This window comes from Capricornis sumatraensis, chromosome 10 (genome assembly GCF_032405125.1).
Source record: "Capricornis sumatraensis isolate serow.1 chromosome 10, serow.2, whole genome shotgun sequence".
Classification (NCBI taxonomy): domain Eukaryota; kingdom Metazoa; phylum Chordata; class Mammalia; order Artiodactyla; family Bovidae; genus Capricornis; species Capricornis sumatraensis.
The window spans coordinates 104337718-104365400 of record NC_091078.1 but is presented as its reverse complement, the minus strand read 5'-3'; the positions used below and the strand labels follow the sequence as shown (position 1 = coordinate 104365400).

The 27683-nt window shown below is 60.8% G+C and overlaps 1 protein-coding gene across 2 annotated transcripts in view; it reads right to left on the bottom strand.

Annotated features, from left to right (window-relative positions):
* Positions 1-10491: 10491 nt before the first annotated feature.
* Positions 10492-27683, bottom strand: part of ACAD9 (acyl-CoA dehydrogenase family member 9) — a 39014-nt gene continuing 21822 nt past the window's right edge. For both annotated transcript variants that reach the window (XM_068981757.1, XM_068981758.1), the window contains 16 exons: positions 25782-25883; positions 22708-22814; positions 22055-22155; positions 21136-21214; positions 19893-20067; positions 19297-19370; positions 16141-16216; positions 14847-14917; positions 14539-14658; positions 13907-14035; positions 13043-13122; positions 12541-12667; positions 12275-12352; positions 11730-11858; positions 11084-11156; positions 10492-10845 (listed from right to left, as the gene is read on the bottom strand). In XM_068981757.1, the coding sequence (XP_068837858.1) occupies positions 10745-10845; positions 11084-11156; positions 11730-11858; positions 12275-12352; positions 12541-12667; positions 13043-13122; positions 13907-14035; positions 14539-14658; positions 14847-14917; positions 16141-16216; positions 19297-19370; positions 19893-20067; positions 21136-21214; positions 22055-22155; positions 22708-22814; positions 25782-25883 (1622 nt within the window). In that variant the 3' untranslated portion in view covers positions 10492-10744. The remainder of the gene's footprint in view (positions 10846-11083; positions 11157-11729; positions 11859-12274; positions 12353-12540; positions 12668-13042; positions 13123-13906; positions 14036-14538; positions 14659-14846; positions 14918-16140; positions 16217-19296; positions 19371-19892; positions 20068-21135; positions 21215-22054; positions 22156-22707; positions 22815-25781; positions 25884-27683) is intronic.

The following is a 27683-nucleotide window of genomic DNA, read 5'->3' as shown; positions in this document are numbered from 1 at the left end:
CTGTCTGCCTTCAAGATCCAGGTGAAGACCCAGGAGCAGCCCGACCTGGACGTGCTCACCGGTGTCCACCTGCTGGATGGGAAAGTCCACCTCCTCATCCTGGAGGGCCTGGCCGACCACGGCCTCCAGCAGCTGTGGGCCCGTCACCAGAGCCGGTATGTGGGCTGCCGTCAGGGCGGTGGGGGCACCTTCGCTGTCAAGCTCAGGCTCAGTGTCGCCGCTGGTGGGAGGCGTCCGTTGATTCAGTGGCGTGCGTGTGTGTGTGTGTGTGTGGCTCAGTCGCATTGGAGTCTTTGTGACCCATGGACTGTAGTGCACTACGCTCCTCTGTGGGGGTGTGTGTGTGTGGGGGGGGGCTCAGTCGCATCGGAGTCTTTGTGACCCATGGACTGTAGCGCACCAGGCTCTGGCATTCTCCAGGCAAGAACGCTGGAGCGGGTTGCCGTGCCCTTCTCCGGGGGATCTTCCCCACCCGGGGATCAGACCCGCAGCTCTCAAATCTCCTGCACTGGCAGGTGGGTTCTTTACCACGGAACCACCAGGGAAGCGAAGGACACTTTACAATTTAACTAGGCTGCGGGTGTCTCTTCTTACTCAGATTCCACCAAAAAAGTCTTTCGGTGGTTCATTTTAGTTTTCAAATGCAAATTTCACGTAGGTGAAAACAGGACGTGTGTGTCTTTCTCTGACTCAAGTCACGAAGCGCAGGCTGGGCCCGTCCATCTGGGTGCACGTGGCCGAATCTCACCCTCTCTCATGGCTGCGTTATACTCTGTGTATCTGTAGATCCCATCTTTATCCTTTCGTCTGTTGACGGGCACTTAGAGCAGCCATACATGGGCTGTTGTAAATTGGGTGCGTATATATTTTGAAAGTATCGGTTTCGTTTTCTTTGGACCGATGTCCAGGAGTGGAATTCCTGGGCCATCTAGGAGTTGGACCCTCCTTGCTGCCTCCTCAGTGGTCAGTTCACATTCGCACCAAAAGCAGGCCCGGGTTCACCTTTTCCGCGTCCTTGCCGACGCTTTATTTCTCGCCTTTGTGGTGACAGCTGTTCTGATGGGCGTGAGTTGCTATCTTGTGGTTTTGACTTACGTCTTCCTCATAACTGATAATATCGAACGTGTTTTCCTATACCTGGTGGCCGTGTGCGTCTCTTCTTTGGAAAAATGCCTATTCAGGGCCTGTGTCCATTTTTCAACTGGGTTGTCTGGTTTTCTAACATAGAGTTGCATGAGTTCTTCACATATTGCACGTTAATACTGGGTTAATGTTGGATATAACACTGGATATTAACCCCTCATCAGATGCATGCTTGGCAAGTGTTCTCCCCCATTCAGTAGGTTGCCCTTAGGCTTTGTTGACGGTTTCCTTTCCTGTGCAAGAGCTTTTACGTTTGATCAGGTCCCATTGGTTTCACTTTTGCTTCTGTTTCCCTTGCCTGAGTGTGTGTCTGTTTAATCACTCAGTTGTGTCCAACTCTTTGTGACCCTGTGGACTGTAGCCCACCAGGCGCCTCTGTCCATGGGATTCTCCAGGCAAGAATACTGGAGTGGGTCGCTATTCCCTTCTCCGAGAGAATCTCCCTGACCCAGGGATGAAACCTGGGTCTCCTGCATTGTAGGCAGATTCTTTACTCTCTGAACCACCAGGGGTATAGATAGACCAAAAAAAAAAAAAAAAAAAATTTCTAGGACCAGTGTCAAAGAGGCTGCTGTTTTCCTAACAGGCTTATGGCTTCAGGCCTTGTGTTTAGAGCTGTGATCACTTTTGAGTCTGTTTTGTATATGGTGTGAGAAAATGTTCTGATTTTATTTTTTGACGTGTAGCTGTGCTGTTTTCCCAGCACCACTTCTTGAAGATATTTTCCTCATTGTATATTCTTGCTTTTCTTGTAGAAGAAAAATCTATTTTTAAGAAGCCAAATTGTAAAGCTTTCAGATAAGATAGGAGGACATATTCATGATCTCTGGATAAAGACTTCTTAAATAAGACAGAGGCATTAGAATAAAGGAGAACAGTGACAGCTTTGGCGATATTAAACTGAGTAACTTCTGTTCATCCAAAGACACCATAAAAAGAAGCCACAAAGTGAGAAAAAGTCTTTGCAACATGTGGAGCTAGTTAGTACTCGTGAGTGTGTAGAAGTGCCTGTGAAAGAATAAGGAAACGATAAAGGCGTCCCAGCGGGAGAATGGACGAAAACCTGAGCAGGGGAACCAGCAAAGGGGGCCCGCCCCCCACAGCCCAGCACACACAGCCCCGCGGCGCAGGCCGCCTCTAGTCTCCCCAGGTCCGGAGATGGAGGGCCTCGAACGCAGCAACACGGCGGGGACGGGGGCGCGGGAGGCGCGGGGAGGACGCGGGAGGCGCGGGGAGGACGCGGGAGGCGCGGGGAGGACGCGGGGCCGGGGCGGGCGCTGGGACCGAGCCGTCTGGTTCGCGGCGTTTTCGGCGCAGCGTCCCTGGCAGAGGCAGGAGCCGGCTGGCGTGCTGTCGCCTTGCAGGGTCCCGCGGGCGGAGCAGGGTCCCTTCAAGGCGCTCTACAACTCGGAGCTGCGCTTCCGCCAGCGCCTCTACGCGGACCTGGAGACGATCCTGTACCGCGTGCGGCTGTTCCGGCCGCTGGAGCAGCTGGTGAAGCAAGCGGCCCTCTACGTGCGCAAAGCGGTCCCGCCGCAGGTGTTCCAGGCGCTGAGCAGGTGCGGGCGGCCGCGCGGCCGGGCTTCCCCAGCGTCCCGGGCTCCAGAGTCGGCCAGCCCTAAAGGAGGGAAACGCGGGGGCGCCCCTGTGCCCCTGTTGGGGCGGCGTCCTTCCAGCTGCGCTGACACGGGGCTCCGTACCTAGTGCCCTTTCCCTGGGAGGAAGGAGCCCTGAGCCCCACACCCTTTCGGCCAGCCTGTTGACCTTCCGCGCACAGTGGGGCGGGGGTGGATGCGAAGTAGGCAGTAAGGCCACCTGAGCCAGAAGAGAACCGGAGCGGCACGTGGTGGGGGGCTGGGAGGCCCGGGAAGGAGGCCTCCTCACGCGCCCTGCCCCTGTGGGCGCAGCAGACAGACTCTGACACCTCGTGTGTGCGCTGTGTGACCTGGGGCCAGCTCTCCGCCCTCGCCTGCTGAGATGGGGGTGCTCCGGTCTGCGGTGCCAGGCGGGTGAGGCTGAGCGGGGGCACCTCTGCCTTCCAGGACCTACTGCATCTGCCGCTACAGCTCCAGGCTCAGGGAGGTGATCATGGGAGACCTGCTGCCCTCCTCGGCCATGATCAAGGAGCTGAGCCAGGAGTTCGGGATGCCCATGTCCCAGGAAGACCTCACAGAGCGGAAGCTGCTGGCCGTGGCCCCTGCCCCGAGTCTCGAGGGCTTCCAGGGCCGGAAGCCCACCCTCGCGTTGCAGATCCACTCCCACCAGAAGTACCTGCAGTGGCGGAGCGCCGAGATCCTGAAGAGCAGAGGCCAGAGGGTGAGCCCGGTTCAGGTAGGCGCTCCCCACGCCGGCTGCGAGCCTTCCCGGACCGGCCCGTGCAGTGCGCTGTGAGGGACAGCCAGCCTCTGGCCTGTGTGTTCTCCTGCCCGGGGACCCCAGGCCAGGCAGTGCTCAGTGAAGGGCACAGCCACGCCAGGCTGCACATTTCTTCCTTCCTTCCGGCCCTGGCAGAGCTCATCGTTCGTGTGTGTGTGTGCGTGCGTGTAACACCTCGCTTTGAGTTCACCATAGAGAAGTGTGTGTGTGTGTGTGTGCGCGCGCGCGCGCGTGTAATACCTCGCTTAAGCTGCCAAGGTCATGTCTAAGCAACACAGAAGATAAAGTAATCTGTGTTAGAAAGTGCAAGTAGATGGGAAGGGGACAGGAGAGTGGGGAGCTGGTGAGGAGTCGGCAAGACAGGTGCGTGTGGCCTGACGGGCAAAGGCCTCTCTTAACCAGTACCAACCAAAAGGGCTTAAAAACCACCACCGTCTGTGATGCCTTGAATTCTGTGTCGGCCTCTGGTCTAAGTGGGTAGAGCCCCTGCCCCTCCTCTAGTGAAAAAGCATCTTTCAGAAGTTGTACCTTTTATATCCATGAGCTCCTTATGAAAAGCAACAAGGAGGTGGTTTCTTCACACTGGTGTTCACCTTCTTAGCTTTTCCCCAAAGAAACACTGCTTGGATTATTTACCAATCTACTTTTACTGTTTACCTAATTCACTAGTTCAGTTTTTTACTTTTTATAATGTGTTAAAACATTTTCCCTATGTGTTTTTAATGTCTTAGGAATTGCTACTTTAAAATGCTTTTAGATACCTATTCATATTAAGATCACTAGTTGAAGTCCAACCATTATTTAATTTTTCCTGTTTCTACTAAGATGTAGCTGATATTAAAATCCACAAAATCCACTCACTGTCGGTGCACTTAGATCCCGTCTTAGGTTTCTCAATAGGTTTCACAGCCCCTGCATCAGTTTAGGGACCTCCCGCCGTCACGAGCCTTCTCATGTTTGCTGTAGTCAGATGCCGTTAGCTGTGCAGCCCCCAACAGCCCCGCCAAGGGACTCCGGGCTGGACAGGTTCCAGGGACGGACTGCCAGCCGGGGCCAGAGAGGGCAGAGGGAATAAACGAAGCGTGACTTTTCTTTCTTTCCTTTAATTTCAGGCCTTTGCTATGTAGCAGTATAGTCCGTTTGAAAAATGATGCTTGTCAGTGTAAAACCACCTGATTTAGTTATGACATGTATGTACAGTATAGCTATTCTTCTGGGATTCTTTAGCTATACAGGTTATTTCAGAAGGACAAGAATAGTTCCCTGTGCTGAACTTCAGGTCCTCGATCCTGGATTATCTATTAGAAATGCGGATTTCTCCGTATCTGTTAATCTTCAACTTCGAATTCCTATTGGCCACTCAAGGTGCCCTTTTGAAACTGTTAGAAAGCTGGGAGTTTCTGTTTGCTAGTCATTCTGATCTCTTTCCATTTTGTTAGAATAGAAATCATATGCTCTGTCTGGCTGACCTGACATACCATGTGATCCTTCCAGGTCCAGCCCTGTGGCTACCCGTGGCATAATCAAATAAGCTCAGTGGTGGTTTTTCATGGCTGAGTGATCAATTGGCCCATCCTCTAGGGGGACCACGTGTGGTTTACGCATCCATCGGTTGGTGGAGACGTGTACCTGTCTTGAGTGTTGTAAGTAGTGCCGTAGTGAATACTGGGGTGCCTCTGTCGAGTTCAAACTGGACAGTTTTCTCGGGATCCAGGCCCAGGTGTGGGCATGTCAGATCCCAGGTATAGCTCGTTTCAATAGGTTGTTCCCCCCCCTTTCTTCCTTGCAGGTTCTGGGGAGCCTGTCCCTTGGACGGGCTCTGGCCAGTATACATTCCCAGTGACCGCCTCGGGGGCAGGTGGCCATGCCTCTGGCCCCATCCTGCGTGCATTGCTCTCGTAGACTTGTGAGGCTGGGCCGTGGGGACTGGTGGGATTTGGCTTCTCGCTGTCGTTTTGATTGGCACACCTGCCATCATGAAGGGTGCCAAGCTGCTTTCCCTGTGCCAGAGGTGTAAGGCTTTTTTTCCCCGTTTTCCCTCCCTCCAAGAGTGGCGTGAGGGAACCAGCCCTGTGGCCCCGGCTTCATGAAAGCGGGCCCCACCCCCTGCCCCCCACTGGCCTTATGAATGTGGGGTGCCAGGAAGCGCAGGTGGTCCAGCTGTAGCTCCAGGAGGTGTCCACAGGATGGCAGCACCTTCCCTTGCCCGCCTCGGGTGCCCTGGGCAAAGCGGTTTCTCAGGGCAGGTGGGCTTCCAGAGCTGTGCCTTCCAGCAGGGTGTGCCTGAGCTAACACCCCCGGGCGGGCGTGCATCTCCCGGCTTCTTCCCTGACAAGCCCTGTCCTCCAGACTCACCCCAGGTGGGCCGCAGCAGCCCGACTGAGGAGGGAGGCTGCAGTGGGGAACCCCCGCCCCCGGACGTGGGAGGCCACGTGAGTCCTCGAGGCCTTGACACACAGCTCGGGACTCTGGTGCCAGGCAGAGGCAAGCAGGCAGTAGAGGCTTCCTCCCGGGCTGTGGGGTGGTGCGGACCCCCGCCCGAGGGTGGGCTTCGCAGCCTGAGTCGGGAAGGTCAGAGGGACAAAAGGAGGCATGGTTTTCTTCCCCTTTCGTTGAACGCTATGCCGACGCTCCACTGGAGTGCAGCTCGATCGGCAGTGTGCCTGTGGTCGGTGCACAGCCGCCGGATCCAGGCAGGCCCTGTGGTCGGTGCACAGCCGCCGGATCCAGGCAGGCCCTTGCACGCAGGCGGTCTAGTCTATCTTGTCTGCTTTATGGGCGGGTTTGGGCCAGGGCAGTGTGCCAAGCCATCAGGAGGAAGGAGGTCATTTTTGCGCAGTAACGGTTGCAGACTTCTGTGTCTAGGTTAGATGAAGGAAGGCAGGTAGGCAACGCACACATGTGCTTCTTCACATCTCTATTTCATCCCTTTCAGAGTCCTGTGGGGTCTGGGGCTCGCACAAACCCTTGGGTGGGGGGGCGGAGCAGAGGAGACGAGAGCCTCCAAGGATCAGATCAGCACTTCGCCCCCTCCTCCTGGGGCAGTAAAGGTATCAGGGACTGAGAAGCCGAGGCCTGCAGGAGAGACGGCCAGCCCCACACCGGGGCCAGAGCAGCTGGGCTCAGGGCTCAGGCTCCCCATCTCATCTTATCCCCACCCTCACAGTCTGTACACTGAGCCCCCCCGGCCGTGGAGACAAACCTAGCCTTTCCTGGAGAGGGTCGGACACCAGCCTTCCTCACTTCCTTCCCTTCGTGTGAGATGAACCCGCTGGCCATGTCCGCGGGGTCAGCACGTCGCCGAGTTCAGGGCTGGACTGTCCCCTTAGGTCCTCGGTTCACGGGAGGGTGGACTGAGGTCAGAGGGCCGCCCCGCACTGCGGGCGTTTCCTGCAGCGGCCTGGCTTCTACAGCTTGGCATCTGTGGCCCCACCTGTATTTCTGGAATCCGCTGCAGCTCCTGGGCCGTGCCCTGAAAGGCTGGCTCAGTTCTCGGTCGCACCTAATGCCCTGAGGCAGCCGTCAGGAACCCTTCTCTTTTGGAAAAGCCCTGGATACTCCTCTGTGGCCGGCGCTTACTTCACACCCCCGCCCCCCTCTCAGCTTTCATTAACACAAGCTCATCTTGAGACTGGATTGTCAAACAGCAGCAGGCTGGAAGCCGGAGACCGTCTCTCATCCTGGTGGTGCAGGAGCGTGTGTGTGAAGGCACGTGTTGCCCTGCGACGCTGACTCACGCCCGCACGCCCCCTCCTGCCCATCCTCCCCTCGGGCCTTTAATCCTGGGTCCAGAGCAGCACCCTCCGTGTGGGCTCCGACACTGTTTCTGCGGCCTTACCTCTGCTCCCCAGCCCCTCCTTTCTGCCTCTCGGTGCCGCTTCTCGTGTTTCCAGCCTCCACACTCTGGGTCCTTACTGTCACCCTCTTATCCAAGGTTGCCTTTCGGGGAGCAACCGGTTGGTCTCCCAGCTCCCCAGTTCACTCTGCAGCCATGCCGCGGCAGCAGTGTGGCCCATCCACTCGTCTCCTCTCGACCCCGAGGCTTCCACGGCCACTATTTTTGCTTTGGTCTCAACTTCTGCCTCACAGCGCTCACATCTTCACCTGGTGTTGCTAAATGACTGTGACCCTGATCTTACCTTCTTGTCTTCCCCCTTCGAGCCACCTGGCTCCACGTGTGGCCTTTCCCATGACAAAGCACTGCTCACTCCAGCTGGCAGTCGGGACTCCGCCACTCCCGTCAGGCCCAGGCCAGCAGAGAGCCCCAGGCCCCCAGACGAAGTTGCGGCCACTGTCTGCACCCGCCAGGCGACTGTCCGCTTCCCACCCTGGGTCAGGAGCACAGGCAGGACCCCTGGTGTCGGGTCATCACCCACGCGCCAGCCCTGGGGTGAGGCTGAGCAGGGGGCTTGCCCTTTCCCTGGTGCAGACGGGCCAGTGCACCCGGGCCTGCCACCGCGAGCACAGCTGGACGCTGGACGCGACGCCCCCCGCGAGGCGCTCGCCGGCCCCCGCCCGCGTGCGTGGCTCACAGCCATGCTGAGGCCTCTCGAGACTAGACCGCGGCCCCAGCCCGCGGCTCCCGCTGCGGTCCGTTCATCTCCAGTGTGGACGGCGGGGCTGTGTCTCTTGCTTTGGGCGGGCTCCAGACTGCTTCTGGGAACCTGGGGGTGTGGCTGCCTCCCAGAGGTCCCCTCGCCGACACCCACTAGCTGCAGAGGCGCCCTGTATGGGGCATGACCAGCGTCTCCTTCTCCAGAGAAACATCTCGGCGGCCTCCCGGGTCGGCAGGAAGCCTCCCAGCTCTGCAGCGAGGGTGATGCGGGTCTCGGCCCCGAACATGCGCACCGTGCATAACTACAGTATCCAGACCCTGAACTCCGTGGAGCTGGCCAAGAAGGAGCTGTATCGGCAGATGGCCAAGGTGAGTGACGGCGCAGGGCCCAGGGCAGCCCAGCGTGCCCACTGCGGGCAGGGCGGGGTGGTGGGAGACCCCGTGGCCGGCGTGGCGCAGGGGGAGCGGCTGTGTTCCCACTAAATGTGAACCCTCCACCTACAGCGGGGGCTGGGGCCCCGTGCCTTCCCAGCCGCGTGTGGCTGTGAATGGCCACGGACCCCTGGCCTTGCCTGGGCCGAGGCTTCCCTCTAGCACTGGCCGCTTCAGGAGCAGCCTCTGACCCAGGGGATAGGGCCCTAGCGCCTGGCCCACTCCGGGGCACAACGCCTGCCCATCTGCGCTCGCTCACAGGAGCCGGGCAGGAGGTTCACGTATTCGCAGAAGTACCTGTCCGCCACAGTGGGGCCTCTGGACCCGGAGGAGGAGGAGAGGAGGGCCCGCAGGGAGTCCCGCCAGGCCTGGCGCACGCCCGGCGGCTTCCAGACGGTGGGTCTCCACACCATGGGCATGACCCGGCCGCTGGTGCTGCCGCCCATCAGCGCTGCCACAGAGGTGGGTGGCAAGAGTGGGGCTCGGGCGGGGGTCCGCGGGGCCTCCCGTGACCTGCTGCTCCCCGACACAGGGGCGGAGGGAGAAGGCCCTGCTCGCCGACCTGCTAGAGCCGGTGCTGCAGCCGGGACCTGCGCCACCAGGGCTTCAACCTGTACACACGGCCGCCGGCGTTCCTGGAGCTTCCACCCGCGCCCAAGCCCGGGGCAGGTGAGAGCGGGGCCTCAGCCCAGCCAGGGCCGGCAGACCACCGGCTGGGCTCTGGGTGGTGCACCGCGCTCTGCTCTGCGCCTGCCCTCTCAGCAATGAGAGGGCACGACTGCCTCCAGAGGCTCCCCGGGGCCCTCTCGGACCCAGCCACTCATCCCTCCAAGAGGAAGGGCCACGACGACCCCTCTGCATCCTCGTTACCCCCTTGTACGTGAGGAGGGACCACAAGCGTTTATAGGCTGAGAGAGAGCCAAAAACGTGTGACTTAACAAAGCCAGAACCTTTGTTCAGGGAGAGAGCTGACTGTCTGGCGACCAGGAGGCTGGGTCAGGGTGACTCGGGTCTCCTCTGTTCCTGCGCTCCCACGGGCAGCTGGCGACGGAGCCTGCACCAGGAGCGTGTGCTGACGCGCTGTGGGGGTCGGCACCCCCCAGGCTCTGGGCTGCGGAAGACCCCCGCTCCCTGTCGGGGGTCCCTGGCCCAGGGTCACGTGGGTGGCCCAGCCTGGGAAGGCCCGCCTCGGCTCTGTCCCCTCGGGGACGAGGTCCCCAGGTGCACGGGCAGGCGCGTGCTCCCCCTACCCCCATGCGGTGAGAACAGCCCCGCAAGGGATGGGGACACTGCAGGGACGGAACGGGCCCTGGGCGGGCTCCCGTGCAGCCGGGCCCCTCCTGACGGCTCCACACAGGAGACACAAGCTCTCCATCCTGGGCAGAGCGCCTCCTCACCCGCGAATCACTCACAGCTTTGGAAACGACTTCCCCACGAAGCCCCAGGTCGGACCTTTGGGAGAGAGGCTGTCAGGGTTCTGGGCGCTCGCTCGGCCCCACCCGAGCGGGAAAGCCTGGACGCCTCAAGGCAATGTGGAGGGTGAGCTTTCTGGACAAACCCCCCAGGAGCCAGACCAGAGCCTGAAGCCTGCCAGGTGAGCACGCGGAACAAGGATGTCAGCAACGAGTAGACGGGGGCTCGAGCCGGGGGAGACAGCGCTGTGCTCAAGGAGAGGCCGAGGAGCTCCAGGACAGCCCTGCTGTCACCCAAGCAAGCCCAGCGCCGAGGCGCACAGCCCTCATGCTGGGGACCAAGGGCCCTGGAAACCAGCCCCAGACGGCGGGCCTGAGGATCAAGCTCTGTCCACTCAAGGCTGGCTCAGAGGAGACGTGTGTCTAGACTGCCCACACTCGAAGGGCAGACAAGCTGTGCTGAACGCTTCCTGGTGCGTGTTCTAAGCGCCTTTCGTTCCAAATTAAAACCAACGACACGTATGCAGTTTTCGAGCTATTTCTTGGAGAAGGCGCAGCCTCACAGATGCATGCACCGTGCTGGGACATGTGCCCACCAGCCTCCTCCGAGTGCCGCCCGAGCCGGTGAGTCTCAGCAGCTCCGTGCTCACCCCACGTCCACTCACAGGCCAAGATCGCGTCTAGCAGCAGTGCCCACAGGTCGGGGGCCCAGGAAAGGCCCGTCGGGTGAAGAAGAGAAATGGTCAGTTTGTAATAAACCAAGTTCTGTACCTTCGGGCCGCTGTGGGTGTGTCTGGGGCGGCGGCCGTGAGGACACGGGCCCTCTTCAGGACGCCCGGTCTAGGGGGTGGGTGCAGATGTAGGCCCGCTTCTCGAGGATCTGCTGGGACACCTTCTTGACCAGCTCATCCAGGTTTTCTGGAGAATCTACGCAGGAGACAGGAGGGACGCTGCTGGAGCGCTCTCTCCGACAAGGGCAGCTCGCCCTGTGGAGGGGCCGTGAAGGCAGCAGCGCCGCGCGGGGAGGGGCCCCGGGGGCTCAGGCCTCTCCCCACGGTGCGCGCGACCTCGGCGTCCGTGCCCACGGTGCCTGGCGCGCGTGTCGTCCCCTCTGCTGCCCAGCAGACGCCGGGCCCCCCGCCCCCCAAGCCTAGCACCCACTCACGTTTGTCTAGCTGAGACAGGGTGAAGAGATTCTGGTGATAAGCTTCTGAGCAGAAGATGTTTGCCAACAGAACCTGCCAGAACCAACGTGCCTGAGGGTGACTGCCGGGGGCCCTGCTTAGCACAGCCCCACCCTGGAGCCCGACCTCCGCACTCCCAAGAGCCCCGTCTGTCTACCCAGGCGGGCACCTTGCCGGGTCAGGTGGCCGGGCTCGGAAGCCGTGGCTTTAGGTTCTAATGAGCCCTACTCCCAGGAGGTGACTCAACATCTCCTCAGCACAGGGGCGTCCCGACCCCGAAGCCGTGGGCCAGAGCGTGTCCAGACGCGTGCAGACACAGAGAGGACGCCTGGGCCCGGGGCCCCGACCGTGACCCCCTCTTCTCTCCAGCAGGAAGGCGGAAGGCAGCAGCCTCGCGTCCTGAGCAGCACAGACCGCCCGCTGGAGCGGAGAGCGCCGGCCCCTGCCACGGCCACAACTTGGCAACGCCGCCGACCTCACCAACCTCCCCCAGCTCCAGGTCGTCGGGAGGGCACCGCACGCTCACCTCGCCGGGACACGGGCCTGCACCCCCCCAACCCGCAGGCCTCAGTAAAGCGCAGTGAGAGGAAGCCGCAGCACTGTCGTGGGCCCAGGCGGGGGGCTCACCTCGTGGTCGTGGTCCCGCAGCCCCAGGCGGATGGAGCGGCTGGCCCGGGACAGCACGGCCGTCATCGCGTACAGGTTGATGAGCACATTGGCGACTCGCTTCAAGACCAGCTGCTCCTCCACGATGGTCTGGGAACGCAGGGGGGGAGACGTGGCCCTTGGGACCCCTGCCCCACAGTCCTCAGCAGGGCCCACCTCTGCGCCTCACTCTACGCCCCAAGTGTGGGCGGAGACACGTCCCAGAGCCTGGCTGAGGCCAGAGCCCGGAGCTCCAACACTCCAGCCACAGATCAGCTCTCAAGACCCAGGGCCACGTGGGGCTGCCCCTCCGGGCCTCAGGGGGCCTCTCGCCAACTGGAAGGTGCCCCCGGCAGGGTTCCTCCACGCCTGCCTCTGGTGAGCTGAGTGGCCCACAGGGCAGGCAGCCACAGCCAGCCACGCTCTGCACCCCAGCCCTCCAAGGCAACCAGGCCTGGTCCCTGGGGTGGACACCCGCTGGACCGCTGGCTCCGATGCTCGCCTGCCAGCCTCCCAGCCCCAGGCACCTTGCCGAAGCGCAGCAGCAGGCTCTCCACCGAGCGGCCGAAGTAGTACACATTTTCCTCGAGCTTGTGGGCACCGTCCTGCTGGGCCAGGGGAGGGCTTAGCTTGGCATTGCCCACTGTGGTGCCCAGGCCCTCCCGCCACCGCGACGGTGCAGACAGGGCCACCTGGGGTCCCGTGGACCGACTGGTCCTCCCCAGTGCCCCGGCCACACTCTTTCTGGGACAGACATACTGACGGGGGCCGGCTCCCCGCTGGGCCCACTCACCGCAAGGCTGGGGTGCACAACTCCAAGCTTCCCAGTCAGTCCCAAGTCCACGGTGCGGCCCAGGGAGTCCCGAAGCCTCTGGCCGACGGTCTCCATGATGGTGGTCACGTTGCCCCGTTTGAGCTCCCTGCAGAGAGCACAGGCGCTGTGAGCTGGGCCCCCAAGACCAGCTCTCATTGCCCCCGGCTTCAGGGCACCCACGGCGGCTCCAGATTACATCCGCGCCCTGCCCCTCCCCTGGCCCGCCTGTCAGGAGCAGCCAGAGATGCCAGGGTGACTGTCTGAGGGTTACCTCATCGCCCCGGTTGTAAAAGCCGTGGGGGTGGACCCTGGCAGCTTCCCGGACAGCCGCCCCCCCCCCGCCCCCGCAGCCCGAGTGAGCTGAGCCCCACCAGGCTGTACCCCCATCCTGGGAAGGGGCGGTCCCCTCCTCCAGCTGCTCCAGCACAGGCATCTGCTGGGCAGGGGGTCCCGGGGGGCAGGTGGTGGGCGCGGCACCTACTTGACCCTTGCCGTCAGGACGCGGCCGGCGTGCTGCAGGCCTGTCAGGGCGATGTACAAGCGGAGGATCTCATTGGTTCCCTGGGGCCGACGACATCCAGGTCAGAGGCCATTCCCAGGGGCCAGCTAGGCCATGCTGCCTGCTAACCCTCGGGAAGCAGCTGGGAGCAGGGCTATCACCGGGGGCCGGGGGGCAGGCAGGCTCCTGCCCCCCGGGGGCCCTGCCCCACGCACGACCACCCTGCAGGAGTCACTCCTTTCCCCAACTCTGTCTCTTTAAGGGAGAGGCAGCTTGCCCCGGGTGGCAAGGGATGCTTGACCCAGGATACAGCAAGCGGTCGGCGGCCACTCTGGTCCAGGCCCAGCTCCTCTGGGAAGGAGCTGGCTGTTCCCTGGCAGCGGGTATCAACACCCACAGGGCCCCGCCCCCAGCAACCTGAGTCGTGGGTCCTCGGGAAGGCAGACTCGGCGGCGGCTTGCCCGTCGCGCATGGTGGCACGTGGGTCAGAGGGGCAGGGCTGGACTGAGGCCACACCACCGGGCTGTCCCCAGGAGAGGCTCCTCTGGGAGAGGAGGCAGGCGCAAGGCGGCCTCCAGGCTGACCTGAGCCCATCCCGGGCAGTCTGGGCTTCACGCTGAGGGCCCTGCGCCCCCGCTGACCACCCCACCGGCCATGGAGGACTGTCACGTCCAGGCAGGGGAGGGGCCTCGGGAGAGCAGTCCTGGGCGGCCTGTGAGCTCACGGCCACAAATTCCCTGGGCGCGCCCTCGGGGGGACCCGGGGAGCTGCAGACCCCCCTGCCCCCGGCAGAGGGGCGTGCAGGCAGGTGGGAGGGGCTTGCACCAGCGGGCCAAGCAGGCTCACCTCGAAGATGAGCAGGATGCGGCTGTCGCGCAGGAAGCGCTCATACGGGTGGTCCCTGACGTAGCCTGAGCTGCCGAAGACCTGCAGCGCCTCGCTCACGCACGTCCAGGCGCCCTCGGAGCTGAACACCTGCCACGGATGCGGGCCACGGTCAGCACAGGCCGCCAGCGGAGCCACATGCGGAGGCCTAGGTGGAGAGCTGCGCTTCGGGACAGGGCCACCCCGGCCCAGGGAGGGGCCCTGCCTGTCATCTCACTGGTGGCCCCGAACTGACTTCCTCTGCCACCCAAGACAAAACCACAGGACACGCTGGTAGTTGCCTTGGCCAAATACTCATGAAAGGCAATTCTGACACCGAAACGTAGAAAGGCCATAAGCTAGAACAAGGCAGGCCTTCCCAAGGCACCCCCGCCGCTCTTTCCGGTGGGTGTGGAGTTATACTTTTCTCCTTTCACCGTGATCAGCAGTCAGCTGGTGACAGCCTGGCACGAAGCCCACCAGGAGCCCAGCGGGGCTCTGTGCCTCTGCCGCTCTGCTTCCAGCGGCGTCCCGGGGTGGCTGGCGTGGGTGCCTCGTCAACGCGCAGGCAGCGGCTGACTGACGGGGAGGATGGCCAGACTGCTGTCCGGTACCTTCACCATGGCGGTCTCGATGGAGCAGTCGGGGAAGCCAGGCGCGTCCAGCATCGCCGCCGTGAGGTAGGCCATGCTTTCCATCACGTAGGCCTTCTGCGCCATCAGGGCAAACTTCTCCTGGAGTGTTCAAAAGAACAGTCAAGACCTGCTGCACAGAGACCCAGGCCTGCCAAGCCGCAGAGCGAGCCCGGGGCCAGGAGCGCCAAGCCGGGGGCAAGCTCGTCTTCGCCCCAAATCCCCGCCGGGAGGGCAGGCTCTCAGTGCCCGAGTGGGGGACTGCCCGCCCAGCCCTCGCCCCTCCGCACCTGAATCAGGCCGAACTCACTGAGGTTCCTGTTGAACTGTTTCCTTGTGCAGGCGTACTCGGCGGTCATTCCTGAGTGAGAATGGAGGTATCAAAAACAATTTCCCGCCGTCCTGAAATGCTTTCCTAAGTCATCACCCATGCGCACTCAGACGGGAACCACGAGAGGCGGGTCCCCTGAGACTGAACACTCTGGATGTCACAGTCCCACCTTCCGGCGTCTCCGGGGAGCGGTGCCCATCCCCTCTGAGCAGTGCCCGGGGTAGGGGACGGAGGGGCGCTAGGCCGGGGCTGCGCACAGGGGCTCACACCCAGGAGGGCAGCCCGTGGCCCGGGTGTGCTTTGGCGTCCCAGGCCAGCTCTGAAGGCACAGAGCACCCACGCTCCCCTCCCACTGCCCCCAGACGGGCTGCCACGCTCCCGGGTCCCAGGGGCTCCCAGACGGGCTGCCACGCTCCCAGATCCCAGGGGCTCCATGGCTTCTGAGCGCGTGAGAGCGAAGCTCTCGCCCTGAGCAGCTCTCCAGACAAGGCAGCAGAGCCCGGGGCTCAGGGCCGTGGTGGCAGCTCAGCTCAGGGAGATGGGCCCCGAGCGTGCAGGCTGACAGGGCCAAGGCCTCGGGCAAATCGCTGCCCCCGGGAGCCTGGGTCTCCTCTTCTGTAAACCAGCCCCGCCCTGAGCTCCAAGGCATGCCCCTGAGTGCCCCGCCCTGAACAGCCCCTGGCATGCTTGCGCCTCAGCCTCAGCCTCAGCCACTTCCCTCTGGCAAAGTGAAGCCAGCAGAGATGTCTCATGCCCCCCAGATCCTAGTGGGCTGTTTTAACTTCACTGGCAAAGGGAAGGAGGTCTGGGTTTCAGGGACCCTACTCAAAGAAAGGAACCATCCAGAGGCCGGGAGACCAGGGTCCCCAACCTGACCTCACCGCCCGCCCCCCCCACCGCCATAAGATAGCTGTGGAGCACCCCCCACAACGTGCGGACACCCGTGGAGCACCACCTCCCCCACTGTGCGGACCCCCGTGGAGCACCATGGCCAGGCCTTCGGGTGTCCAGCTTGCATTCACTCGTTCACTCAGCAGCCCTCACCTCCCCCAGAACGTGCCACCCCATCCCATGTGTGCTGGGACCTGAACCCTGGCCCCGCAGGCCTGCCTCCGTGCACCCTTCCTTCTGGATCAAGCCCGGACCCCAGGCGTGAATGGGACGGGCTGTCAGGGGCTGGCTCAGCAGCGCCCCGCCCTGCCACCCGGGGGGCATGGGGAGCCCAGGCGGGGCCAGGTGTCCCACTCACCCACCGATCAGCTTCTTGAGCATCCCGGCCACCGTGCTGCCCATGCTGAAGCGCCCGCTGTTGAGGATGTTCATGGCCACCTGCAGGGAGAGGGGGTCCAGCGCGGGTCAGCCCGGGGGCCTGGCTGGGGAGACCAAGGGCCCTGGGGGCACAGCACGCGAGAGCCTCATCCACTTCGGCCAGAGGCTTTCTTGACCACAGGAGTGTCCGGAGGAGACAAGCGCCCTGGGCCAGGAAGCACAATCCCCACCCCTCAAGACCAGGCTGTCATCACTGCGATGCTCACAGCCATCCGTGCAGTCAGCCCAGAAAGGAAGGGGATGCCCTCCGTGCCTCAGGGCAAAGGGAGCCGGGGCTGAGACGAGCTGGGCGTCTGCCTCCAGCGCCTCACTTTCCTGGCGCGCCTCAGCGACAGGGCCCCTTTAAGGGGTGAAGAGCCTGAGGTTCCAAGTGGTGAGCCCCTGGCGGTGCCAGCCCCTGCCTGGCGTGCATGGGGCCCACCCTTCCACCACGGACGTGCTCCCTGCCTCCAGTTCCCACGGTGACCTCCGTCCTCTTCTGACCCCAACTCCCGACCTACAGCGAGGGGCGAGCGGACACACTGCTACCCAGGCACCAGATGCCGGGTCCGGGGAGGCGCCCCCTGCAGGACCCAAGGGGCACAGACACTGCAGCCCCGGGCAGCAGGCAGCGCGTGGTGGGCTGGGGACCACAGGGGAGCACAGTCCAGTGGGGGGTGTCGGGAGGTGGGGAGGAGGGCGCCCAGACACCCAGTGGGCGCCGGCACGAAGCCCCAAGAGGGCCTGGGGCCTGCTCGCCTCTCTCAAGGCTGGGGGCCCCAGGCGAAGGCCTGGAGGCAGGGGCGGCAGCGCGTGACATGCCTTCATGCAGACTGCTCACCTAGGTGACTCAGATTAAACAAACGTGCCTCTGAGTTTGAATGTATGATGAGTTGCTCCATACACTGAGTGGAGACTCTTTCAACACAGATCCTACGGGGTTGGGGGGACTGGAAGCATCTGCTCCAGTCACTGGGCGACAGACTCGGTCCTGGCAGGTGAGTCCAAGGCAGCTGGCCGTGGGGCGGGCAGCCCGGCTAAGTCCCAGTGCACAGTGACACGCAGGCCCTGGGCCCCTGAGCCATGACGTCAGCCCTCCTGTGTCTCGGGACGCAGGACTACGAGGGGACGCGACTCCCCACCTGGGATCCTGGAATCTTCCCGCTGGGCTCCTGGATCGTTCACGATCGTGAACAAGCTCCCCTCATGGCCCCTCTGCAGTTTACCCTGAACTTCACTTACGACAATAGGAGGTGAAGGCTGGATGCCGGCCTTCGCCTCCTGGGGGATGATGGAAGCCTGGAGGGCTCGCCCGACCTGAAGGGGATCCTGGGCCCAGGAATCCCTCCCTCCCAACACGGATCCTGCCGCCTTGTCACCTTCCCACGGCGGGGCTGGCTTGCCTACAGCCCTGCTCCAGATCCCAGACAAGCCGTTCCTGCAGCACCTCGCCCCACAGGCCAGCCGCCTACTCCCCCAGGAACCTCCGCTCCCCGGGCCTGTGGTCATCCCACCCTCCATCTCTGGAATCACCCCAAGCGCTTTGTGCTTTACAGTGTTGAGGCTGACTGGTGGATAACCCCACTTCTCACAAAGCAGGGCTTTAGAAATCTCTCTCCTTCTGCGTGTTAAAACCATCACTTTTCACCCAAGAAATCCTTTAAATGCTGCGCTGAGAAGGGCTGGGCAGAGACCTCATGGCAGCTCAACTGTCCAGTAGGCAACGTGGTGACACAGCCTAAGGACCTCAGATGCTCAGGCCCCGACCTGGGGGACTTGGCATCAAACTCAGGAGGCAATGGGACAAGTGTGCAAGACGCGCGCAAGGACACAGGCCACACAGTGCGGTGCCAAGTAGGGAGGGCGAGAGATGGCGGGGGCCTGGGGCCAGCGCTGATCTCAGCACACATGGCAACGCCGTGCAGCTCGCAACCTCAGGAAGCCACACTCCCTCACAAGTGAAGACTATAGGGCTCGCTGGTGAGCGAGAAATGCTGCCATCATCTCTTACACGTGCACAAGTATTTCAGCGCTGTGAACTCAGGAATGTCAACAGTGGACGGCGTCTCCGGGACGGCCTTCAGGGAGCCTGGGCCCTCCCCGCGTGGCAGCCGCATAGGACGCCCCCCTGCACTCCCCTCCCCCACTCTGCTCCACTTCCCGGGAGCTGAGGCCTGGCTGGCGCCCTCAGGTGAGTCTCTTAACGTCTGTAAGGCCAGGGAAGTCGGGCTTTGACCCCTATGCACAGGCCAGGTGGCGGCAGCTTCCCCCAGGGTGAAGACACTTTACCCCAGGCCAGACTGAAAACTTACAATAGGACGAGCATACCAGCTGGCAAGATGTGGAAAACCTGGGGCCCTCAGGTCCGCGCGCTGCTGGTGGGAACGTGAAACGGCAGCCACCGTGCGGGAGCCTGGTGGGCCCTCAGAGCACTCGGCGTGCAGTCAGCCTGCATCCCTGCGCTCCTCTAGCCGTGCCCCCAGCGGGACAGCAAGCAGTGTTCCCACACAAACACGCACATGAGCGTTCACAGCAGTGCGACTCAAATGGCTTGAAAACGAACCAACCCAGGCGTCCCCAGCTGATGATAGGTGAACACGACGTGGTCCGTTCACCCGACACCTCTGGGACTCAGCTACAGAGCGTGAGAGAAGCCCGACGCGGACCGCACGCAACGGAACACCCCAGCAGGCAGGTCCACGGAAGCAGACGCTAAAGCAGTGGCGGCCGGGGCTGGCACGCGGAGGGAAAGCTGTGGCGCTGCTTTCTGGGGTGACGGCAACGCCCTGAAGTCAGACCCAGAGTGGGGCGCTGAGCCCGGTGACCGTCCTGAAAACCACCGCAGCGAGCATGCGGCAGACAGCGAATTCTGCCACGTGAGTTACCTGCCAACGAACAAACGCGACAATCCACCTCCAGGAGAGAAAGAATCAGGGCGCACTCGGGACCCCGCCCTGTGCACCCTGCCCTCCACGGGCTGCCCTCCCAGACCCGCAGGCAGGAACCCGGCCCGCCCCAGGGAGACGGGGCCTCCAGCCAGGCGGCGGACACCCGGAGCCCGGTTCTCTCCGCTCCGCGGGCCTGGGCAGCAGGCAACGCACCTTAAAGCCGCCTCCGACTTCTCCGAGGACGTTCTCCACTGGCACTCTGGTGTTCTCAAAGTGGACCTCGCAGGCTGGAACACATTGGCCAGGAGCTCAGCTGCGGCCCCCAGCCCGCATGCAGGCCACGCAGCTCGCTCACTCGCTCAGAGCCCCTGCAGCCTGAGCCGAGGCAGCTGAGAGGCTGAGCCCCTCGGCCTCTGAGGGACCCATGAGGACCGTGTGGCCGCTCTGGCCAGGCCAAGGGCCACGTCCAGGACGCTGGCCTCAAGTGAACCAAGTGCGCACTGGGCTGCAGGCGGGCTTGGGCGAGGAGGAGGGAGTGAAGGAGGAGGGGCCCCGGGGGGAAGACGGGGGTCTGAGGTACCGAGCCCCGTGACCAGGACCCCTCCAGCCCGGCCTCCCCCGAGGCTGGGCGTCCCACCGGGCAGCAGGAGCCTCACCTGGGAGTCATCACCGTCCTCCTCTCTCACAGTTTCTCTCACATACACACGCATGTATGCACACACATCTCCTGCCACACATTCTCTCACACGCGCACACACGTGCATGGGCCACACACTTCATCTCTCGCACACGCGCACAGCGCCACTCACTGTTGGAGCCTCGGATGCCCATCTTATCCTCGGGTTTCCCGTTGGTGACGCCACCGAAGTCTCTCTCTACTATGAACGCTGTGATCTTGTCCTTCACGGAGCCGTCGGAATCAACGACCTCCGTCTTCGCGAACACAGTGAAGACGCTGGCCAGTCCCCCATTGGTGATCCAGACCTGAGGAAGGAAAGCAGGGCTCCAGAGAAAGCAGGCGGCGCCAGAGAAAGCAGACGGCGCCAGAGAAAGCAGACGGCTCCAGGCCGCCTGTCGGCGCCGGCCGCCCATCACAGCGCAAGACAGCAGAGCGAGGCTTTCCCTGGAGGGGCGTGGATGTCTGGGTCTCTGTGTGAGTGTGTGCGGTGTGTGTGTGTGGCAGTTCTGGTTCTAGCACAGGACACCTTGGGGTGGGGAGGGAAGTAGAAGGAGACGGTGGGGAAGGGGAGAGACTCCTTGATATATGGCTCTGCATAGAACTTACTTGGATTTTGATTCAAGCAACTTGTTTGGGGGAAAAAAAAACACCGAACAGGTATGAGACAATCAGAAAAACATGGGTGCTAAGGAGACGGTAAGCAGTCATCGTGCTCAGCTGCCTCAGTCCTGTCTGGCTCCCTGTGACCCATGGAGTGCCGCCCGCCAGGCTCCTCTGCCCGTGGCATTCTCCAGGCGACAGTGCTGGAGTGGAGTGCCTTGCCCTCCTCCGGGGGGTCTTCCCCCACCAGGGACTGAACGCGTGTTTCCTGTGGCCCCTGCACCGTAGGCAGACTCTTTACCACTGAGCCACCGGGGACGCCCAGAAGCCATCATCACGTGTTCCATGTCCAGCGGTGCTGTGACCACCCTGCAGAGTTGCACCCAGCCCGCCCCGGCCACTACCCAGAGCTGCGGCACAACAGAGGCAGCGACGAAGGTAGGAGGCAGCTGCGGACGTTCCCAGCAGTACACGCGTGTGTGCTTCAAATTCCGTGTAGTAGAGAAAATTAAAAGACAGACCCACGAGTGCAGCTCAGCGAGGTGGGTGGCGCTCCAGAAGCCCGCAGACTCTGAGGCTGGGACGCCTGGGTCCCTATTCTGCCGCGAGGCGGACGGGACAGGGGTGGGTCAGGGAGCCTCTCTGAGCCCACTTCTTCTTCCAACAGAGGAAGACGGTCAAGGGGTGGTGTGTCCGCCCCGACGACCCCTGGAGCTTGGGAAGTGGCCAGTGAGTGTGCTGAACATCCGGCCACGGAGGCCACACGGCCGTACCTTGGAGCCGTTGAGGACGTAGTGCCTCTTATCTGCGCTTAGCGTGGCCCTGGTCCGGATGGAGGCGGCATCACTCCCACTGCGGGGACAGACACAGGTGGTTGGGAACAGACAAGCATCCTCAGGCCCCCAGAGGAAGTTTCAGAGTGGAACAGAGAAGCTGACAAGCGCTTAAAGGGCCAGGCAATAAATGCATTCAGCTTCGCAGGCTCAGACAATGTGTGCACAAGCAGGCACATTCCAATAGCAGTTCATTTACAAAAACAGGTGGCAAGGTGGGTTTGGCCAATCCCACTTTATCACCTCGGGTGAAACTGTGTCCGTGAGGACATCTGGGAGGCCTAGGCAGAGATAGGCGGATTCACACGGTGCCAAGCTCTGAGATCGGCCTGCCGTCGGAAGCTCTGAGTCCACAGCAGCTGAGACTCTGGGCTGATGACTCCACCTTGCTGAACCTCAGTCCACAGCCTGGACAGTGCGGATGACTCCACCCACCCCACACAGTCTGAAAGTCACTGTGACTGTGACGCCTGAATGCTTTTTTTATATAAGGAGGGTGGTTGTTTAATCACTAAGTTGTGTCCGACTCTATTGGGACCCCGCGGACTGTAGCCCCCAAGCTCCTCTGTGCATGGGATTCTCCAGGCAAGAACGCTGGAGTGGGTTGCCGTTTCCTTCTCCAGGGGATCTTCCCGACCCAGGGATGGAACTTGGGGCTCCCGCATTGGCAACTGGGTTCTTTAGCTAGCACTGAGCCTCCGGGAAAGCCGATAAGGAGGGTTGCAAAGCATAAAACGGTTACAGAACAGGAGCTGACGGGCCTGTTCTAGTCTGGCAGGGTCACCAGGGAGGAGAAGGGCGGTGAAGATGAGAGCAGGAAGCGGACAGGCAGAGAGGCTGCGGGGGGCGTGGGGCTGACCTGGCTGGCTCCGTCAGGCAGAAGGCGGCCATGTGCTCCCCGGACGCCAGCCTGGGCAGGTACCTGGCCTTCTGCTCCTTGCTGCCGGCCAAGATGATGCCCTGCGACACACACGGCTTGTTCAGCAGCAGCGAGGGGAATGGGCGCCACGGGCTCACAGAACATGCTCCCTTCACACAAGGGGGCTGCCCGGAGCTGGCAGCCCCAAAAAATAAATGGGGAGCTGCTGGGCAGCCAGAGAGCCACCACACGGGGACAGGCCGGGTGGCCTGCCACAGCTTTGGGGCGGGACTCGGGCTCCCTGGCAGCTTCTGCACTGCTCAGCTGGGTGGCCGGAGCCCCCTCGCTCCGCCCCCTCGGTTTCTGCACCAAGCAAAACCACCCAAGGACCGAGCTGTGGGCCGGGGGCCTGCCCTGAGATGCTCCAAGTCCAGCGGAGGACAGGCACCAACCGCAGGGTGGACACGCCCAGGCCCCGAGGGAGCAAACCAGCGAGGGAGGGATCAGTTCCCGCCCACGGCGCAGGCAGGCTCCAGGGAGGCTCTGACTCTGACTGGGGCCTGGAGGGATAGGGCGGGGCGACGGGGAGGAGGCTGTTTCCGAAGGAGCCAGCTGCCCCGCCCCCCACGCGCCCCACTAACCCACACGCTGACCTTGAGGCCGATGGCCTGGTGAGCCGCCAGAGTCACAGCGATGGAGGCGTCCAGGCCAATGACCTCCCCCAGCCGCGCGTACATGGTGTTGGAGAGGCCCAGGCCACCTAGGGCAGGAACAGAACAGCCTCGCTTACTCTCCAGCCCCAGATTCCCCCAGAAAAGGCTCCGTGAAGTACAGCCCGATCACCATTTTATAAGGAACACAACACAGACAGCTACAAAGAAAACAAGCCACCCACTAACTTATCAGTCAGCGAATTTGTGACTACATCCTTCCAGGCCTTTTCCAGCTTTATAACAAGCGCAGGCAGATGCGTGCTTTAATACAGAAGCAAAGTCCTTACAGACAGAAAGTCACTTGAGATGCTGTGAACACCTGTCACAGACCCCGGGTTCTGTGGGCGTGAACCGTGCTCCGCGTCCACCCCCAGGACCTCGCGGCGTCTGGGCAGGTCTCTGAGCCTGCGGACGCTGCTGCGGGGGCCGGTGTGCTGCAGGGGTCCCCCGGGCCCTGCAGGGTGCTGAGCTGCATCCGTGGCCTCTGCCCACAAGATGCCCATAGTTCCCCCTGCCCCACAGGCCTAACAATAAAACACGTCTCCCAGTGTTGCCAGACGCCCCCTGGGAGGCACAGCACCGTTCAGGAGCAAAAGGACAAGCGCAGTAAAAAAACAAACCCCACCAAACGTGTGTATCCTGCGTCTCATCTTCACCTTCCAGAGGTGGTGGGCGGCCTCAAGTGCATCTTGCAGACGAAGCAAGGGGTGGAGGGGGCTCTGGGCCCGCGCACAGCCCCAGGGCAGGGCGCCTTCAGGACGCCCTCTCCTCCGCAGCACGGGGAGGGCCGGGCCCCTGCAGGGGCACAGTGTCCCCCGGCTCAGGGGGCCCAGGGAAACCAGCACCCTGCCGCAGTGCCCACCCCACCTGTCATTCAAGACACTTTGTTCCTAATTGTTTCATATACCGATGTCCGTTTTGCTTCTTAAAAAAAAAAAAGTGACACTTTTCTTCAAGAGAGTGAAAGTTGCTCACTCGTGTCCAACTCCTTTGCGACCCCGTGAACTATACACAGTCCATGGAATTCCCCAGGCCAGAATACTGGAATGGGTAGCCTTTCTCTTCTCCAGGGGAATCTTCCCAAACCCAGGATCGAACCCAGGTCTCTCACGTTGTGGGCAGATTCTTCACCAGCTGAGCCACAAGGGAAGCCCAAGAATACTGGAGCAGGTAGCCTATCCCTTCTCCAGCGGATCTTCCCAACCCAAGAATCGAACCCAGGTCTCTCGCACTGCAGGTGGATTCTCTACCAGCGGAGCACTGAGGGAAGCCTTCTTCAAGAAGGCATCAGTGAAATCATGGGCGGGGGACAAACAGCAGGGACAGGCGACAGGTGGGTGAGACCGCGGGGGGCTGAGGGCAGGGAGGAGAACTGGGCGCACAGAGTTCCGACCAGACTTCAGAATGCTTCACACTGGGGACATTTCTGAAAACTATCTGGAGGGTGAACATAAGGTTATAGTTGCCTTAATTTCCTAAGGAAGAGTTAAAAAAAAGAAAGGAAGAAAATGAAATAGTTCCAAATGTGACCATCTTATGATCTCATGAAAGAGCATTTTCACATTCAAGAGGAGCTTATAAAGCAGAGTAAGGGATGGAGCTGTGCAGTCACACACACACACACACACACACACACACACACACACACACACACGTGTGCTGGCATAAAAGAGGCACAAAAAGATGTATTCAAGTTTCACACAAACTTGTGTGGAGGAGACGATGACTTCTCCTGAATCAGGAAGTGCTTTCTTTAAGACCCTGGGGGAAGCAGACACCATCACCAAGCCGGCTACGTCTGGCAGCTCTCCTCCCCACACTTCCTTTCTGCAGCTGACAGCAGGCCAACCACTGCGCTCGGGCTCAGCCTCCTGCTCTGTTCTAATACTGGAAGCGGCCCCCGCCTGGCACAGATACCTCCCTGGGGCCGGGGACCCCGCCGGGCCTGGAGGCCTGGGGAGGGTGCAGGCCGCAGGCCACAGGCGCGCACGAGGCTCGGCCGCGTCCCGCCAGCAGCAGAGCAGCTGCAGAGATGAGGTCGTGTTTCCTCCATAGACCGTACCTTCTTTTATTACTGTCATTTGTAAATGTGGGAGGAGGTACTCAAGGGGAGACGAGTAGGAGATACCCTCTAACAGCTTACAACACGGCTACAGACACACAGAAGCGGAGATCCCCCGATGCAGACATGCCTTCAGACCCCTCGGCGCAGCACTCTGTCCTAGAGCCTCAGGCTCTGCCTCAGACTGCAGCCGCTCCAGCCCGGGCCCCCACCCTGCACTACGAGGTAGGGGTGGGTTGGGGGAGCGGACTGCACTTTCGCCCTGGAGCTAAACCAGCGTCTGGGCCTCGCTGTGCAAAATGACCCCCTGGCGTGGACACTGTGCTCACAGCCACGGACGTGCCCGGCTCTCAGCCCCAGCAGCTCTCCGACCCAAACCCGCGGCCCCGAGCTGATGAAGCTGGAGGCTGCCCCAGCCAGGGCTTGGGGGAGGGCTCAGAGGGCGGGGGGCCATGCTCATAGGAAAGGGTCCCGAGAGTGCACACTGGGCCGGGTCTGGGCCGGTGCCCACACGGGACTGTGCTCCGTCCCTCTGAAACGTTCAGACACAGAGCACTGATGGCCAGGGGCCGCTCCTCTGCCAGACACCGCGCTGCCATCAGCCTGCTCAGGGGCGAGACCCCCCCCTCCTCCCCAGTGCAGCGCAGAGAGCAGACACCTTGAAAGTCCTTCCCCGCCCCCCCACACCCCCGCGGGGCGGGGGAGGGGAGGCGCACAGAACTCACTAGCTTTTCCTGCCAAAGAGCCCGTTCACCAGGCCGCACACTCACCAGCCAGCCCCCCGAATTTAGCCGACAAAGGGCAGTTTGATTAATTTCAGCATTTTTGCAGCCTGACCTTGGACTTAATGCGTTTTCAAAGGCCACCTTTCCGGAACAGAACTGTTTCATGGACAAATACAGAGGGCTTTGTTGAAAGCTGAACCAGGAGGGTGGTGGTTCCTTTTACTCACCATATTCTTCTGGGACTTGCATTCCAAAAAGCCCCAGGGACTTCAGTTTCTCTAAAGTTTCATCTGGGATTTTTCCCTCCTGGTCAATTTTTCGAGAGTCCACTGCGAAGAGAAAATATTTTGATTAAACAACATATAACCCACATTTATACAAACAGAAATAAACAGAACAATTGTATTTTACGCCTGTTAATAGTGAAGAGGAACTAAAAAGCCTCTTGATGAAAGTGAAACAGGAGAGTGAAAAAGTTGGCTTAAAGCTCAACATTCAGAAAACGAAGATCACGGCATCTGGTCCCATCACTTCATGGCAAATAGATGGGGAAACAGTGTCAGACTTTATTTTGGGGGGCTCCAAAATCACTACAGATGGTGACTGCAGCCATGAAATTAAAAGACGCTTACTCCTTGGAGGAAAAGTTATGACCAACCTAGATAGCATATTGAAAAGCAGAGACATTACTTTGCCAACATAGGTCCCTCTAGTCAAGGCTATGGTTTTTCCAGTGGTCATGTATGGATGTGAGAATTGGACTGTGAAGAAGGCTGAGCGCTGAAGAATTGATGCTTTTGAACTGTGGTGTTGGAGAAGACTCTTGAGAGTCCCTTGGACTGCAAGGAGATCCAACCAGTCCATTCTGAAGGAGATCAACCCTGGGATTTCTTTGGAAGGAATGATGCTAAAGCTGAAGCTCCAGTACTTTGGCCACCTCATGCGAAGAGTTGACTCGTTGGAAAAGACTCTGATGCTGGGAGGGATTGGGGGAAGGAGGAGAAGGGGACGGCCGAGGATGAGATGGCTGGATGGCATCACCGACTCGACAGACTTGAGTCTGAGTGAACTCCGGGAGTTGGTGATGGACAGGGAGGCCTGGCGCGCTGCGATTCATGGGGTTCGCAAAGAGTCGGACATGACTGAGCGACTGAACTGAACTGAACTGAATACTGTATATTACAACACCAGCAACAGAAACTTCAAAACTGGAAACTGTCTAACCAAGGTCACTTCTGTTTGATTGTACCTCACTAGCCTAGCAAGAACTGCACTTCAAAGGACTTCCAATATGCACAATGATTCCCTGCATAAAACTGCAGCAAACTAAAATTTATAAGACCTAAACTTTTCTGCCATCTACCTAAAAAGAATTCAGAGTAATGCTAGTAAAGATGATCCAAGAACCTGGAAAAAGAATGGAGGCATGCATCGAGAAGATGCAAGACATGTTTAAGGACCTAGAAAAACTGCAGGACAAATAAACACTGGCGAGCAAAACAGAATCTGAGGCAAAAAGTACACCACAAGGAGAATAAATAGGAAACCCGAGGCAGAAGACGAACAGGCAGGCTGGAAGACAGGCCGGAAGGGAGGAGCAGAAGAGAGAGAGAGAAAGGAGAAAACCTACAACCAAGATGACGGTTCCTAGCAAGGCTCTCATTCAGATTTGACAGAGAGATCAAAAGCTTTACAGATAAGCAAAAGCTAGGAGAATTCAGCCGGAGAAGGCAACGGCACCCCACTCCAGTACTTTCGCCGGAAAATCCCATGGACAGAGGAGCCTGGCGGGCTGCAGTCCACGGGGTCGCGAAGAGTTGGACACGACTGAGCGACTTCACTTTCACTTTTCACTTTCGTGCACTGGAGAAGGAAATGGCAACCCACTCGTGTTCTTGCCTGGAGAATCCCAGGGACGGGGGAGCCTGGTGGGCTGCCGTCTGTGGGGTCGCACAGAGTCGGACACGACTGAGCAGCTCAGCAGCAGCAGCAGCAGGAGCATTCAGCACCACCAAACCAGCCTTATGACAAATGCTACAGGAACTCCTCTAGGCAGGAAACAGGAAAAAGACCCACAAAAACAAATCCAAAACAAGGAAGACAACGGTAATAGGAACATATAGACGGAT